The sequence below is a fragment of the Eleutherodactylus coqui genome, chromosome 13, assembly GCF_035609145.1.
Source record: "Eleutherodactylus coqui strain aEleCoq1 chromosome 13, aEleCoq1.hap1, whole genome shotgun sequence".
Classification (NCBI taxonomy): domain Eukaryota; kingdom Metazoa; phylum Chordata; class Amphibia; order Anura; family Eleutherodactylidae; genus Eleutherodactylus; species Eleutherodactylus coqui.
In genome coordinates this window covers 98,162,358-98,180,694 of record NC_089849.1, presented here as the reverse complement: position 1 = coordinate 98,180,694, position 18,337 = coordinate 98,162,358, and the positions used below count along the sequence as shown (strand labels likewise).

Here is an 18,337-nt window from a genome sequence, read left to right as displayed (position 1 = left end):
TGGCCAAGCCACCACCTTGAAAAGGTGCAGGTTTAAAGCCCATTAGTGACCACCATAGAAAGGTGTATTTGCGGTCACTAAGGTGTTAAGTGAAGACAGTACAGTTATACCCAGTGACTCACAGGTGACATCTGTGATTGTAGTCAATCATTTATACCCATATTTTCCATTCAGCCCAGACCGCCATGAAGACGTCTTACAGGCACAGCATCTGCAGAGTTTGCTGCCCAGACATTGTTGGCTCCTTGGTTTTCCTGCATTTCCTCTACATTTTCTTCCCAACCTATACAAGTTGTTCATCTTGCTGCTGCCCCCAATCCCGATTTTGTTACTACCCCATTTGCCCTTATTACTGTAGCTGTGGTGTGACACAGCTCCAAATACTGTACTTCTGAAATATTGTTGTAATTACTGTCCAAACTAATACACAAATAGATCATAGAGATAAGTGAAGAGACGCGAGAGTGAATGGTGCCACTGCTGCATGGCTGCACAGTCCTCTCTATGATCTGCCGCAGAGCTTCCTCAGAACTCTCTCTGACTGGGGTTGTCAAGGAAAACCAAAAAATGGCTGCCATCTATGCAGCCTGTAGCAACGTGTCCTAGAACGGGAGAATGTATGTGTAGACTGGACGGGGAAGGTGTGGGGCCTAATGCTACACCATTCAGAACAGTGTAGCATTAGGCTCCACCTCCCTCACACAGCTCCACCCCTTCGCATACAGTCTACACATACATCACCCCATCCTAGGATCGGTAACCACAGGCTGCATGGATGGCAACCATCTCATAACATTCCTGCACAAGTCCTTTAAGGGGGTGTTTAAGCTGCACGACCTTAGTACTGAGCATCTTCAAGAAAATAGTGCCAGTGTGGCCCCTCTGGGTGCAGGCGCCTTGAGCACTTTCTGAGTTTGCAGCGCTGATGATACAGAATATATAAAGTCTATCAAACAGTATTATAATACATGATAGGCATAAATACAATTGTTAGTAATTACACAATCCGGCGAGCAGAAATAATCAGCACATAAATCCATAACTAAAAACAAACTTTAGAAAAAGCTGTGTCTTAATGAATCCCAGCAACATGTGTGAGATATAAACTTTGTCTGCTCTGGCGCTTCACATACAAGAACAGATTGAATGCTAGCTTTATGCCACCTTGTGATCAATCTTGCTGCACATCTGGGTTTAACATCTGTGCCCCAGGAGGAAGCCTCATGAAAACTTCCCATTAGTAAATGAGTGAACCTATGTACAAGAACATAACTATTAGGCCCCCTGTCCACGGCAGTGATTTTGCCGGCCGACACTTTCCATAGAATTGCTATGGAAAGCGCCGGCACCTGTCCACGAGCGGAGAATCATTGCGATTCTCCGCTCGCGGTGGGCAATTCGCAACATGCTGCGAATTGCCCCGATTCTCCGTGGTCGGCCTATCTATTAGATCGGGCTGACCGGCGGAGATTCGGCGGAGGCTCCTGCTCCCGGGCGGCGGCTCCCGCGGTGGAGATCTGCTGCGGGACTTCACAACGCCCGGGTACAGCCGGCCTTATAGTACTGTCACCTATGTACAAGAATATAACTACTATAATACTGCCTCCTATGTACAAGAATATAGCTACTATAATACTGCCTCCTATGTACATGAATATAGCTACTATAATACTGCCCCTATGTACAAGAATATAAATACTATAATACTGCCCCTATGTACAAGAATAGAACTACTATAATACTGCTCTCTATGTACAAGAATATAACTACTATAATACTGCATCATATGTACAAGAATATAACTACTATAATACTGCCTCCTATGTACAAAAATATAATTACTATAATATTGCCCCCTATGTACAAGAATATAGCTGCTATAATACTGCTCCTATGTACAAGAATAAAACTATTATAATACTGCTCTCTATGTACAAGAATATAAATACTATAATACTGCATCATATGTACAAGAATATAGCTAACATAATTCTGCCCCACATGTACAAGAATATAACTACCATAATACTACCCACTATGTACAAGAATATAACTACTATAATATTGCCCCCCTATGTACAAGAATATAACTACCATAATACTACCCACTATGTACAAGAATATAACTACTATAATACTCCCCCCTATGTACAATAATATAACTACTATAATACTGCCCCCTATGTACAAGAATATAACTACTATAACACTGCCTCCTATGCACAAGAATATAACTACTATAATACTTCCTCCTATGTACAAGAATAAGACTACTATAATACTGCCCCTATGTTCAAGAATAAAACTACTATAATACAGCCTCCTATGTTCAAGAATAAAACTACTATAATACGGCCCCCTATGTACAAGAATATAACTACTATAATACTACCTATGTGCAAGAATATAACTACTATAATACTGCCTCCCTATGTACAAGAATATAACTACTATAATACTGCCCCTATGTACAAGTATATAACTACTATAATACTGCCCCTATGTACAAGAATATAACTACTATAATACTGCCTATGTACAAGAATATAAATACTATAATACTGCCCCTATGTACGAGACTATAACTACTATAATACTGCCCCCCTATGTACAAGAATATAACTACTATAATACTGCCCCCTATGTACAAGAATAAAACTACTATAATACTGCCCCCTATATACAAGAATATAACTGCTATAATACTGTCCCTTATGTACAAGAATATACCTACTATAATACTGCTTCTATGTAGAAGAATATAACTACTATAACACTGGTCCTATGTACAAGAATATAGCTACTATAATACTGCCACCTATGTACAAGACTATAACTACTATAATACTGCCACTATATACAAGAATATAACTACTATAATACTGCCCCTATGTACAAGAATATAACTACTATAATACTGCCCCTATGTACAAGAATATAACTACTATAATATTGCCTCATATGTACAAGAATATAACTACTATAATACTGCACCTATGTACAAGAATATAACTACTATAATACTGCCCCTATGTACAAGAATATAACTACTATAATACTGCACCTATGTACAAGAATAGAACTACTATAATACTGCCCCCTATGTACAAGCCTATAACTACTATAATACTGCCTCCTATGTACAAGAATATAACTACTATAATACGGTGTCCTTTGTACAAGAATATAACTAGTATAATACTGCCCCCCTACATACAAGAAAATAACTACTATAATACTGCCCCTATGTACAAGAATATAACTACTATAATACTGCCCCTATGTACAAGAATATAACTACTATAATACTGCTCCTATGTACTAGAATATAACTACTATAATACTGCCCCCTATGTACAAGAATATAACTACTATAATACTGCTCCCTATGTACAAGAACATAACTACTATAATACTGCCCCCTATGTACAAGAATATAACTACTATAATACTGCCCCTATGTACAAGAATATAACTACTATAATACTGCCCCTATGTACAAGAATATAACTACTATAATACTGCTCCTATGTACAAGAATATAACTACTATAATACTGCTCCTATGTGCAAGAATATAACTACTATAATACTGCTCCTATGTACAAGAATATAACTACAATAATACTGCCCCTATGTACAAGAATATATCTACTATAATACTGCCTCCTATGTACAAGAATATAACTACAATAATACTGCCCCTATGTACAAGAATATATCTACTATAATACTGCCTCCTATGTACAAGAATATATCTACTATAATACTGCCTCCTATATACAAGAATATAACTACTATAATACTGCCCCTATGTACAAGAATATAACTACTATAATACTGCTCCTATGTACAAGAATATAACTACTATAATACTGCCCCCTATGTACAAGAATATAACTACTATAATACATCCTCCTATGTACAAGAATATAACTACTATAATCCTGCCTCCTATGTACAAGAATATAACTACTATAATACTGCCCCCTATGTACAAGAATATAACTACTATAATACTGCTCCCTATGTACAAGAATATAACTACTATAATACTGCTCCTGTGTGCAAGAATATAACTACTATAATACTGCTCCTATGTACAAGAATATAACTACTATAATACTGCCCCCTATGTACAAGAATATAACTACTATAATACATCCTCCTATGTACAAGAATATAACTACTATAATCCTGCCTCCTATGTACAAGAATATAACTACTATAATACTGCCCCCCTATGTACAAGAATATAACTGCTATAATACTGCCCCCTATGTACAAGAATATAACTACTATAATACTGCCCCCTATGTACAAGAATATAACTACTATAATACTGCCCCCCTATGTACAAGAATATAACTGCTATAATATTGCCTCCTATGTACAAGAATATAACTACTATAATACTGCCCCTATGTACAAGAATATAACTACTATAATACTGCCCCCCTATGTACAAGAATATAACTGCTATAATACTGCCTCCTATGTACAAGAATATAACTACTATAATACTGTCCCCTATGTACAAGAATATAACTACTATAATACTGCTCCCTATGTACAAGAATATAACTACTATAATACTGCCTTCTATGTACAGAAAAAATACATCTAAATAGGGAAATTTGTATATTTTAGTGAAGCTGTAAGAACATTTTTCAATTTCACCACCTTGATTCGTAAGGCATTCTTTGTATATGATCATGCAGACCCCCCCCCCCCCCCCACACACAGTCATGGTATATACAGAGAACGTGTAGGGTACAAGCAGCAGCTGCTATAGTCCCCTGTGCTGTGGGAATGAATAAAGGGTCTGACATAATATTTCAGGCTTTCTTCCTGTCTTGTTTGATGTAAGTTGGAAACATATGGCGGTCCAGCAGCAACGGCGGTGTGTGCAGGCACCTGGGATTCTCTGTTCTGTAGAGGATTCTGTACTGGACTATTGAGCAAGCGGTAAAGTTTATGCAGAAATGTATGCAGCTCTCACAGCTGAGGGGTCGTGTCGTAACCGTGGCCTCAGTCATTACACAATAACGTAACGGCGCTCGCTACATGCAAGGAAATCAACACGTTACTCATCAGAGGGCTCAGAAACACAATATATTTATAAACGGACAGAGCGTTCAGAGGGACCAATCCCAACTGTCTGACTATGGGGTTCATTCCCAACTACAGGCAAAAACACACGGCCGCAACCGCTAATATGCTGGCTGCTATGGAGCGTATTAGCGCATGAACCGGTTTTTAAAATTATTATTCCAACTTCGTGCTAGTGCGCAGGACTTTGAAAAAAAGTTGGACGATAGGTCCTGCCCGATATATCTTGCAGATATTAAATCTACGCGCGATAAAGATAAGGGAAGACCCATCTTTTCTTGCGCGTAGTATTAATGCGCTGGAATCCCGCTAGTGGAAACAAAGCCACTGAAATGAAATGATTTTCACAGCCAGGAAACGGGACAAAGTCACGCCCATCTGCTTAAGCCCTCAAATTCACATTCTATTCCCACAGATTGTACTATACATACCCTTAAGATGAATGTAAGATTATTGCATATTTCGCTGCGCTGCACGTGCGTGTTGTATGCGGAAATTTGTAGGCAATCAAATACATTGCCTTATGCAGTTTCACTCACATTTCCGTGCAGGACGCAAACGCAAAAAAGGATGCAGCATGTTCTATTTTGCCGTGTATCACATTGTTCTCTATAGGTGCATAATCAACACTGCCCATACGCAATTACATCGCACATGGCCAACATCTATAGAAGGGGAGGAAAACATGTTCGTGTGTTTAGTGCTTTGGTGACGATAGGCCAGGTCACCGCCGGCTCCACAGTGTTTTACGAATACCGCGGTGTAAGCCGGCCTTAGGTGCTTTTACACCGAACCATTCATTTGGATTCCGGCGATCCAGGGAGAATCTGAACGAATGTCATTCAGTGAAAATGCATGCAGAGTACCGAACGATGGATCAGTCCGTGTGAACAGGCAGCTATCACTGATGAACGACTGCCTGTTCACTGTGGATGGAGGCGGCCGGCTGGATCAGTGCCCGGCTATTTCTCCTCCGTTCATCCGCGATGATCGTTCCTGTGTAACAGCATAGGGATGATTATTGCTTGGGCGACCTGTTTGGCATCTGCTGCCGACCGATTGTCCTGAGTAAAACAACTTGGAAACAACAGTCTTGGACAAAGAGCAAAAGAGTCTAACTTGTCATATCAGACTTTAGAATATATGTCTTGTGGTTAAAAGCTAAGGGTGGTTACTTGTCTGCGTTGGAACCGCTGGCCGGTGGTTGTGTCCCAGATGCAGCTGAAAATACTTCTTCCGTCCAAAGGCCGATCAGCTGGGTGGAAAGTGGGTGGACCCCATTATAGTCAATGGGGTCCGTCCAACACTGCTCAGTTCCCTCCAGAGACGGAGCCGTTTGGCCGCCGGGATTCCCCTTTCCTGCTTCCCAAATGGAGCAGGAAACCAGAACCCCCGACGTAGATGTAAGAGCGGCTTTACAGATCTTTTGTGTCATGTCAAAAGAGTGACTGAAAGCAACAAGTGGGCAAAATGAGTCATTGCGGATGACAATAATCACTGATGTGCGGTCAGCACTGGGACCTTTCACATGGGATGGAATTACGCCGCAGGACGCAGCCAAATCTGCAGCTGCGGAATGCCACACCAAAGTCCGCAGGTCTAACTGCTGATTTCGATGCGGAATTGCAGGCGGGTTTTAAGCCATTTTCAATTGTGCATTAAAATCCGCAGGTAGCGGGCAGATTTTGGTGCAGAATTTACCGCGGCTTGCAGTGCGTTGTGCGCCCTATTCCATCCCGTGTGAGGGACCTTTTACACAGGACAGAGTTTGACATTTCTGCGTCACAATGTTTTCCCTATGGGAAATTCCCAGTCGTGGAATTAGGGACGTCTTGTAGAATTGTTGTTGCGGATTTCTAACGCACAGGAAATGTACAGAAATCTGCACTAATTGCCAAAATCTGCTTGTGCACTGTGTCCTGCGGACAATTCCTTGCTGTGCGAGAGGTCTAACAGGAGGCCTCCCTTTTTGCTTCTGTTATTAAAGTGATTGACGCATCTCTCCCTCCTCTGCTTCAATGAATACGTTTTTCTGTGATAAGACGGTAATATGTGATAAGACAGGCCTTGTGTTTGACATGTGTGCCTTAGGGCTTAGTATACCTTTTTGAAGTGCAATAGGCCATTGAGGTGAATGGGCAGGAAATCTGCATATTTGTGCAGCAAATCCATGGGCATTTTGTTGCTTCTTTTTTTGCGCATGTTAATACACAGCATATTTACATGACCAAAACGCACAAACGCCTGCTTGAATGACCCCTTAGTGACATTAATGAGACAGGAGGTACCGTTGCCTGCCAGCACATATAATAGTACCAAACACATTTTAAAAGAAAAACCAGGGGATAAAATGTGATAGTTCGATTGCTAGGATAGTACACTGCATTACTTATGTAGTGCATTCTACTATGTCTATGACAGAAGCCTATCAGACTTTGCTTGAGGCATGGTCTAATGGGTTGAGTGTCATGGCAGACATGGAGGTTTTTGTCAGGCTTACGGCTGCCCTGTGGACTCATTGGCACCTTGCAATCACACTGTGGGGTTTCGATGGGTAACAGGAGGATCCCCCTCTCCCTGTCATCTGCACACTTGCTATAGTTCCTATTGATTGGGGCATGTAAGGGGTTAAACTACCAGGATCTCAGGTTTTTCCGTTCCTGGCTGTCAGTAGTCAGTTAAGCCGCTGCTTTAAAATGATGTATGTGCAAATTACAAGCGTACAAGTGATGCTAATAAGGGGTTAACATAGCAACCAATCACAGCACAGTTTTGATTTCCTATTCTGGTCTTGAAAAATGAAAGCTACACTATAATTGGTTACTATTGGCAATAAAGCCACTTGCATAAATCTGCCCCATGTGCTTGCCTGCAGATGTAGCCCCCCGTTTAGTGAGGAATCCTATATAATGTATTGATTATTGAGGTATTGTGTTGTAGCTATTAATTATACAGCTATCACTGGGGCAAGAGCTACATTATTCCTACCTGTGTCATCAAGGTGACAATAATGACCCATGAGGTACAATGTGCCTACATGTAGATGCACTAGACTTAATACTGAAGCACAAGGTGCAACTTACCAATCACCACAGTGTAATGCATTATACGAAGCCAGCCCCATATAATGGTGAGGTACCCACATGCACTCAGGGCATTGCCTACCTGCATGCCCAGGCCCAGAGAGAGGTCAGTCTGTCAGTGTATAGTCACATCTGAAGAGGTCGCCATGTCATTGACAGATGGGCTCTCACAACTTGATCAAAACGTGCTCTGAAAACCTCGACTGTCTAACTAGCGTAAATCCAGCAATAATACAAGTCAAAGCTCATCTATTCAAACTTGGCATATTTCTTGGCACTTACAGCCATTACATTCTTTATGTATAGATAGTCACAGCCTGAACTGATGACTTCGGTAACACCACAAGGACAGTATGAGAATCCTATCAAACAGCGCCCCATATCTCAGCTTAGAGGAGGTATTTGACATAGTGCGAATGGAGATATTGGCATTAACTGCAGTCGTTCCTGAATTTTTGATGATGCAAGAAATGAAGGTGGAGCAAAACCCAAAAGGTGTCAAAAGCCCGAGTCCCAGGTGTGGGCCTAGGATCGTTATTGATAACCACTGATGGAGGTGCTGCCAATCAGGCGGACCCAACAAATGGTGGGCGGACTAGATATGCAAATTCAAAGAATTGGTATTTCGGCGCAACTCTCCAGTAAAAAGTTGTCAGGCAATGAGATAAAATATCCAACTTCTCTTTTTATTTAGTGAATCATAACCAGCAATAGATACACGTTTCAGGATGAACCCCTTCATCAGTCACGCTGCGGGGTACATTGATGGTAACGGTGGAGTAGAGTGTACCCAAAGGGACAGGCTGGTGGCACTAGAGCAGTGACACCGGAGAGAAGCGACCTTGGATCTCCCCACGCCGATGCCGCTAGCCTGTCTCTTTGGGTACATGAAGGGGTTCATCCTGACAACTGTTCGTGAATTCCTAGCCTTTGTGTGGCGTTAGCCTTTAGTTTTTGAAATCAAGGTAGATTTAAAGGGGAAGTACACTTTTGGAATACTCATTTCTGCAGCCCTAAGGATGTTCTCCTTGGAAACCCTTTAGATCACGTGTCACACTCAACGGAATATATTTCTTCTCTGCCTCCTGTGCATGGTCCGACTGCTCCTTGAGTCATGGATAGAGGGTATTGGTATTTTATAGACTCTGTAATACAGCAATACCATGCCCAAGGAGCAGCCGTACCATGCACAGGTGGAAGAGAAGAAATGATATTTGGTTCGCGTTCCATGAGTTTGACACCCCTGATGGCACCAAAACCTTCAGCCTCAATGACGTGGATGATTACAGTACACTATTCGATATTTAAAGGGCCAGCGCATCTGTAACTGGAATTTCATAGTACAGAATATAGCGTCTAGTACAGAATATAGTCTGCCTCTCTATAGCGGTCATGTGTACTTTCTCCACTAGGAGGCAGTGTTGCTCTTGGATATTCTTAATCCTGGTTTATGGTTAATGTTGCAGGCGCAGCTGATAGCGCAGGCAGCCAAAGTGACAGGAAACAGGGTTGTCTTATCTTAGTGTCACCTTAATGGCTGTCACTGACCCAGGGTACCTGATAAGAAACCTCTTTACCTTCAAGAACATTCCAGAATTTAAAGAAAATCCATTGACTGATACGTTTCGCTATTTTTACTGTTAGCAAACAGGAATCTATGTAATAAATATTAATTACTGATAATGGAGATTAATTATTAGTTATTAATAATCAAGAAACAGCAAAACAACAAACAGAATTGCGCAGTCAGTTTGTTATTCCCATGGTTTGCCATGTGCTGAGACTACAACTCCCCGAGACTCTGACAGCCGGCTAGGAGTTGTAGGCTGCGGAGCGCAGACCGCTACTTTTTTAGGGTGCATTCGCAAAATCGCATCACATGTATTTTCAATAGGGAAAAATTGAGCATTGCATCGCACTTGCATGAAACTCGCATGTAGATGCGAGTACGATTCGACTATTTTTCCAATGGGTGAGATTTCTGCAGACTAGAACACGCTGCTAGAGAAATATCGCACCTGTTGTATATGGACCCATTAAAAACAATGGTGCCTACTACAGTGCGAGGTCTTTGCATCTCGCGACACATTCGTGTGAATGCACCCTAAAACAAAGCAGAGTCACTATTCCACTCTGTGAACTGATTCACTGTGGTAAATGAATGGTTAATTCCAAGGGTTGATTATATTTGAACTTTTCCGTGTCACAGCGTTCAGGATATGAGCAACATGCAGTCATTGGTCACTAGACAAAGCGCCAACCAATCAGGACACAGCTAATTAGAACATTGAATTTAAACATTTATGTTGATAGCGGTTGGAAGAGTTGAGTTTGTCACCAAGCATCATGTGTAACTGACCGGTCCAGCTCTGCTACATCTACAGGCGTGTCATAGAGCAGATGTAACCTCCATTAGTTGTTTATTACATAGTATATACATTTGACGCAATACTCTTTATACATTGTATCAGCATGCACCCAAGTATTAGTACTGGACCAGTCTTTCAAACACACCCATGGTTTTCGGATGTCATATAGATGTAGCAGAGCTGAACTTGTTCATTATTGGTTTGTTATTGGTGCTATGGCATAACATACATTGGTGATGTCATCAAATAATCTCCGCTCTGCTGTATCACCTGCACTGTCTTATGTTAAGGTGCATTCACATGGGCCAGAAAATTGTGCGACTTTTGTACGTTGCGAGACCCACAAAAATAGAACCTGTTAAAAATCGCAACTTTTTTTTCTATTCTCGAGTGAGTCCTGTATGAGAACAGAACACATAGATGTGCGGTCTCCCGCGCATCGCACACAGATGGGGTGTCCGCGTGCGGTGCAATTCAAGTCGCGGGTGAGAATGTTGGTGTTGCCCGTGTGAATACAGCCTTTTGCATCTAAACACAGGTGGTATCTCAGTGTATCTAAGCACATTGGTGGAAACAGTCACCAGGAACACCAGCCGCTCTATAGATGCGGGGAGACTGATGGCTTCACAGCGGACGCCTCCGAGGGATGTTTTCCGAGTTCCTTATTACTATCCCTGCCATATTTGTTTTAAAAGTTTCGCCAAATTTTGGAGTAGTTTTACGGATGTAGTGAAGCTGAGTTTGTCATATGTTTAAATTGAAATTAGTTAGGGGTAGCAGTAGCTGCAGCAGAGATCAATTTTTTTTTAGCTACAGCTGAGCCAAATTTGTCAGATGCAGCAGAACTGAATTTGTCATATAGAGAAAGAGAGTGCCAGCTGGAGTAGAGCTGAGTTTGTCAACAGTGTCATAAAATAGTTTGTCAGGTCAATAGGGTCTTGGTGGGACTCAAAGTTGCCGCACCCGCACGTAGCTGCTGCAACCTGTCACTGCAACATTTCTTGCCTCATCCCACAGCTGACAGGCTCAGCCCTGGTAAATGTGGCTCTGCAAGGGCTCAATGACAGTCGCGGGGCTCTACAATGCTGTTTGGTCGCATGGCCAAAGTAGTCACCATGAGTTGGTCAGGTGCAGCAAGGCTGATTTTCCAGCCATGGCCGAGCTGATTTGGTCCACTATGGGAGACAGGAGTTCCTCACTTGCAGAATAGTTGAATGTGTCAGATGTAGTGGCGCTGAGTTTGTTAGCTGTTGCAGAATATGCTGTCCATCAATTCCAAAACCTGTACTGGTAATTGCGCATTTTGATGCGTAGTTCCCAGCAGGATTCTGCTATTTTCAATTCCGCACAATGTCGAATTTGGTGCTGAATATTCCGCAGGAGTGCATATGCCGCATCACTGTTGCATGAAAGGTACCTAAGGCTGCCTTCACATGCGACGTCTGAGCTGCGAGAATTCTGCTGCGGAATTCCGGTTGCTTTTCTGCAGATGTCAGGGTTAAGGAGCGTAGCGGAATTTGCTGCTGTTTTTGTTGCAGATTTTGTATATGTACTTACGGTTTTCGGTGCGGAGCGTGCTGCGGTAGTGCCTGCGCTGAGGTCACACTCACAAACTTCATTTTTCAGACATCAACAAACGCAGAATTCTGAGCAGAATCGTTGCGTTTCCGAAATGGAAAAGTTAAAAAATCTGCAACAAAAGTGTATCTGCAGATTTTTGTGCAGTTTTATGTTCTCCATTGATTTCTATCGCAAAATTCCGCTGCATTTCCGCAACACAAATAGACATGATGCGGATTCGTAATCTGCAGCGTTTTTAAAACGTTTCTGACGTTTCCGCACCAGAAAAATTCCGTTATATGTGAAGGATTTGTTAAGTCTTATTCACTTACCTGGTACTATAAATGCTGCGGAAATTCCACTCAGGATCCAGCATGTGTGAAGGTGGCCTATCAGGGCTGAATTTGCCAGCTGTAGCAGAGCTGAGTTTGTCAGTATTGGAAAAGTTGAATTTTGGATGAATTTTTTTTCAGATACAGTGTAACTGTAACTGTTGTCAGATGTTGAGTATTGAATATGTCAGCTGAAGTCACGCTGAGTTTGTCATCAGTTGCAAAGATGAGTTTGTCAGATACACTGAGTTTTTCAAAAGAGTAGAACTTATTTTGTCAGATGTAGCAGAGCTGTTTATGTTAGATATAGGCCAATTTCATGCCAACGTATTATGGGTACATAAATGTGTCTGTAATACTCTTATGTGAAACCGGCTGTATAGTGCTGAATTTATCAGCTGTAGCAGAGCTGAATTTGTCAGCATTGGAATAGTTGCAATTGTTGAGATTTTGAAGAGTTATTGTCAGATGTGGTACAACTTGAGTTTGCTAGAAAATTAGAGCTGAATTTGTCAGCTGATGAATATGAGCTGTGTTTGTCATCAATGTCAAAGATGTCTTTGTGAGATATAGTAAAATTGAATTTGTCAGAACAGCAGAGCTAAATTTGTCAGCTGTAGCAGAGTGGAGTTTGTCTTTCAGTAGAACAGAGTGTGCCATACAAATAGAGCTAAATCTGTCAGATGTAGCAGAGCCGAGAATGAAAGATACCATGATAAATCACCTATGGCTTTACCAAGGATTGCAAATAAATCATCCCCACTAACGCACAGATACCACATCCCTGAATAATAATGAACTACAAACTCAGCTCAACTACATCTGTATATGACATGATTGACAAAAGCATATTTTTGAAACTGCCATCCACTGCATCCCAAGGAATGTTATTAGACAGTGTTCACATTACATTTTTGCCCTACGTTTAGTATGTTGGGTCACAAAAGCTCCTGACATGTCAGTTGGGCTCCAATAGTCAGCTGGAGACCACAAGAGTGTTAACCTCTGCCTGGGGGGGTATATACATTAGTATACAAAAAAAACAATAGTATGGAATAGCGTAGTGGATGCATTAGTAGAGCAGCGCTATTCCATAATCCAGTAAAAAATATATACCCAACAGTATACATTTCTTTATGGATGCCACCGTATAGCATCCGTCGCACCCCCTTCCGTATCTTGTCCGCTGCCCTCCATCTCCACCATACCTGATCTGAATTTGCTCCGTATCAGTAAAGACTGCTCACATCCCAAGAGAGTCATGATGATTTTCTTATTGCAATTCCAAAGTCACAAATGATTCCTTGAGAAGAGCACCATGGGGCAGCTGAGAGGGCACAACATCCAAGATCAGCCTCTGAGCCCGGCCGGCTCTGCTACTTCTGAAGTTAGCCTGGAAGTCTCAGAGGATTTGGTCCCATCCAACACTGACTTTAAGTAAGAGGCAAATACTTGTTGTGGGGCTGAGCTGCATTAATTAAGCTCCATCCTCCTTCCCTCCCATCCACTGTGATGTCCTGGCTGCTGCTGATGTCATCACCAGTGATATGTGATCCTCATCCTCAGCAGCAGTCAGACCCTCCAGAGCTGACTTCTCAGCACCAGTCAGTACTCCGCTTCCTCTTCTAGCTGTCTGCGGGTTCCTCTGCTTTGTCTTTATGTAACCAGGATGTTTCATCAGAAGGAAATTAACTAATTTTTACCTGCTGCTCAAATACGACACATCCAGACTTACCATAGTTTACTGTAGAAAGAACCCGATGTGTGCAGATGTAGCAGAGCTGGATCGGCGTAATAAGTAACATCACAGATGACACATTGCCATAACTCTCTCAAACACAGATAATAATAGATGTTAGTCAGAGGTCTTTGCAAAACAATACAAGGCAACTAACCCCAAACCCCCAGAGGCTTATAAAAGTTCAGTTTAGAGAGGCTCATAGTGATCGCACGTACGTAACGCATACTGCAGTGCTGAGTCTGTCGTGTAACTGTTGCTTTTGTGCACATAACTAGTAATGAAGTTATACGGGTTTTCCAAAACTGATGATCTATACTTAGATAGGTTATCAGTATCTGATCGTGGGGGATCGCTGCTCAAGACCCCCCATAATGTCTGGTGAATGAATGAATGTGATGAATGAATGTGACATCACTGGCCTGAGAAGCGGCTGCAGCGCTCGCTGGAGTGCTGTGGTCTCTTCAAACAGCTGATCAGCGCCCCCCTGTCTATTCCAGAAACCAGAAGACCCATTTAACCCCTTAAGAACAGCCTTATCTTTCCACTTAAAAAAAAAAATCCTTACTCTTTTATTTATCCATGGCTGTAGATGTCTGCGGGTTGTTTTTTGTGGGATGAGTTGTATTTTACATTGGTACCACTGAATGTACCAAATACTGTACTGGAAAACTTTTTAAAAATTCCAAGTGGATTGAAATAGAAAAAAAAACCGCAATTCCACCAACTTTGGGTATGTGTAGGGTGGGTGAGGGGGGGGGGGGGGGTTCCCATGGTGTACACACTGCAGTAAAAATGACATGATACCTTTATTCTGTGGATCAGTACAATTATTGGTATCACTTTGAAGTACATAAATCTTTTTGATTGCTTTCTTTTCCATTTTTTCTCGGAGACGGGTTGACCAAAAAAAAGCCCAATTCTGACGGGTATTTTTTTTTTTCACGACGTTCACCATGTGGAATAAATAATGTGTTACTTTGATAGATTGGACTTTTACAGACACACAGATATAAAATACACTCATTTAAAAAAACAAAACACCAAGAATCCCTCCCCTGGAAGTTGTTGGGATGGAATGAAACTTTCTTTGTGTGATTGTAACATTGATATAAGTTAGTGAGTTATGCAAATGGGCATGAAGGCTCTAGTGCCCTGTTGGGCCGCCTCTAGGTTGGTTATGGGCATGGAGACATACAGGTTCCATATGGTATCCTGCGGCATCAGTCCACATTTCCTGTAGCTGAGGCTCTAGATCGTGTACACTCATAAGTTGGGGCTCCATATGTGCAAGTACTTCCTAACAGACTGGTCAAAACAGCCGAAGTAGCGGGCAATTCATTAATACGATCATCCAGCTTCTCACTTTCCAATCACTGAGCCTCATCCCAAACTCTGGTAACGGGGTGACATCTCTTCTCTGCGTCGTAGAGGCGTCTAGTGGTCAACAAGCTCTACACAAGCGGAAGAAGAGGCCACTACACACAAGGAGCCTCCGAGAGCCTTTTATAGGACAAGGGGGGAACCACTATTAGGGCCTCCGGTGACAAGACCGTTCATCTAATCACTACAACTCTCATCATTTGTATAACTGCCTGCGATGGAACTGCAGGACAAGTTATGCAACAAAATGACAACTTCTTCTAGGGGAGGGATTTTTTGACAAAGCGCGTATGCTTTTGATTACTTATTATTATAAATATGAGAGAAGTGTTTTTTTAAACTTTCATTACCTTTTTATATTTTTTTAATAATTAATAAAACTTTTCAAAACTGATTTTTTTTAAAAACTCGTTTTATTGACAAGTGAACAACATGTCAAATAACAAAAGAAAAACGTTTGCAGTACAGAGTCATGCATATGGGTTGGAGGCCAGTCGGCCATGCAGCTTACAGTGGATACAAAATCTGATGCTTTTCGCAAGTGGGAGACGGAGAGAGAAAAGGGATGAATACAGGGAGGTGATGAGAGTTTGTTGAAGGGGAGGAGTAGTCCGATGGGGTGCATAGTGGAGGGCATATGTCTGATGTAGGAGTATACTTATATGCATATATGCGCATTCGCGAATAAGTGCGGCTGTGGGAAGGGAACATCGTAGTATAGGTCAGGGTTAGGGGGCAGGGTTTTCCGGTGTGGTCCCCCGGGCGGGTGGCCAGACGCCCCCGACCCGACTACAGCACTGTTAGATCCCTAACGTCGTCCGTGTAGTGCTGTTATGGCCATGGTAAGTGGCTGCGGAGGAAAGGTTAGCGGTGAATCGCACCATTGGCCCCACACTTTTTCAAATTTGTCCGGACATTTACGTGCTTTGTAGACTAGGCTGTTATAGGGTATAGTGGAGTTAGTAATTTTTCTCCATAATGCCAGGGTCGGGCCCCTCCTGTCCATCTATCTCAGCGCGATAACTTTTCTAGGTAGAAATAGGACTTCTCGTAAGAAGATTCTATCATAATGCTGCCATTGCTCTTCGTCAAGAATGCCAAATAGGCATATTTCTGGGGTGATGTGAACCGGGATGTCAAGGACCGCTGAGAGCAAGTTGATGACCTCGCCCCAGTATGTCTGGATTGTTGGGCAGTCCCAGATCATGTGTCAGAAGTCGGCGTACATGTATGCACATCGGATACATTGCGTGGATGGGGTCCTGCCCATCTTATATAGTCTCGCCGGGGTAAGATAGCATTGATGGACTATATATAGTTGGGTCATTTTGTTTGCTGAAGGTGAGACCAATAAAGGTGATTCTAGGACTTCTTGAAATGTTTCTTCCGTCAGCGTTGGGATTAAGGACTTCCATTTAACTAGCGCGGGGGGAATCTCTCGAGCCGCTTTTGAAGTTGTTAGGTGTGAGTACAGTGTTGAGATGAGCCCCAGGGGGCCTTGTGATCATAGTATTCCTATTAGTGGGTAATGGGATATGGTGCTGTTCGCGGAGGAAAACTGCATCTGGAGCGCGTGCCGAATCTGCAGGTATTTGTAGAAATGGGTTCGGGGTATTTGATATTGGTTCTGCAATTGCTCAAAGGATAGTAAAACATTAGAGTTGTATAAATTGCCCAAACTAGCAATCCCGTACTGTTCCCATGTCTCCAAATCAATCAGTGGCAGTAGTTCCCTCAGCCCAGAATTTCTCCGCAGGGGCATATCTGCGATTATGTCGAGGAACCCGCTCACTTCTCTGGCCTGTCGCCAAACTCGCATAGCCAGTTTGTGGATAGGTAGCATCTTACCCCTCACCGTGGTGGGGAACTCCAGCACCGGCCATAGGTTGGGGATATTTAAGGTATGGGCCAGGTGGTACTCCGAGTTGGGCAGTGGGCCTTCACTCAACCAGCATTTTAGGTGGAGCAATTGACCAGCTATGTAATATAGAAATAAGTCTGGGAGTGCCGACCCAGCACTATCCTTGGGCCTCTGGAGTGTAGAGAGTTTAAGCTTTGGGCGAGAGCTTCCCCATATGAAAGAAGACATAAGAGAGTTTATAGTCCGAAAGAATCTCATCGGGACTGGCGCTGGGATATGCTGCAGGATGTTCAAAACTGATTTTTACATTTTTTTAAAATTCCCCATAAGGAACTTGAATTTGCGATCATTTGATTGCTCCTGTAGTATAATACCCCCAGTGTTACATTATAACCTGACAGGCAATCTGTCAAGCCCAGTGTGACAGCTAATCGTGGCTGTTGCCTGCAGGACACAGCATTGTATGGAGCTGGATTGGCTGCCCATCCCCGTCCAAACAAACCCCACATGGGCATGGGGGCCACTCCGGTAATTTTTTTATTCATGTTGCTATCCCCCAGTATATATGAGTGAGCTTGTGTTACTTTGGTTAGTTATTTCTTTCTGTGGGCAATTTCCAGCCTCTTTTTCTTCAGATGGTCATGTGATCTCAATTCTAATCAGCTCAGATTTACTTGAGTGTTTATGGATTCATTTCCTAGTCAGATTCCTAGTGTGAATGCTTTGGTGTGATGCTATTGCATGATCCCTACCACAGAAACTACCTAGACAGGAACACATGCAATGCTATTACAGTTACTGATGATGATCACACAGCTCCTGCCACAGAGTCATAATAGAGGAGATCACAGCTCATCCTGCTGACTGCATAATTATGTGCTGTTGCTTATTTAGGTGAAT

The 18,337-nt window shown here is 42.4% G+C and overlaps 1 protein-coding gene across 2 annotated transcripts in view; it reads right to left on the bottom strand.

Moving 5' to 3' along the window:
- The window catches only part of MYOCD (myocardin), a 48,707-nt gene extending 34,838 nt beyond the window's left edge, over nucleotides 1–13,869 (bottom strand). For both annotated transcript variants that reach the window (XM_066587765.1, XM_066587766.1), the window contains exon 1: nucleotides 13,664–13,869. In XM_066587765.1, coding sequence (XP_066443862.1) covers nucleotides 13,664–13,718 — 55 coding nt within the window. In that variant the 5' untranslated portion in view covers nucleotides 13,719–13,869. The remainder of the gene's footprint in view (nucleotides 1–13,663) is intronic.
- Nucleotides 13,870–18,337: the final 4,468 nt, after the last annotated feature.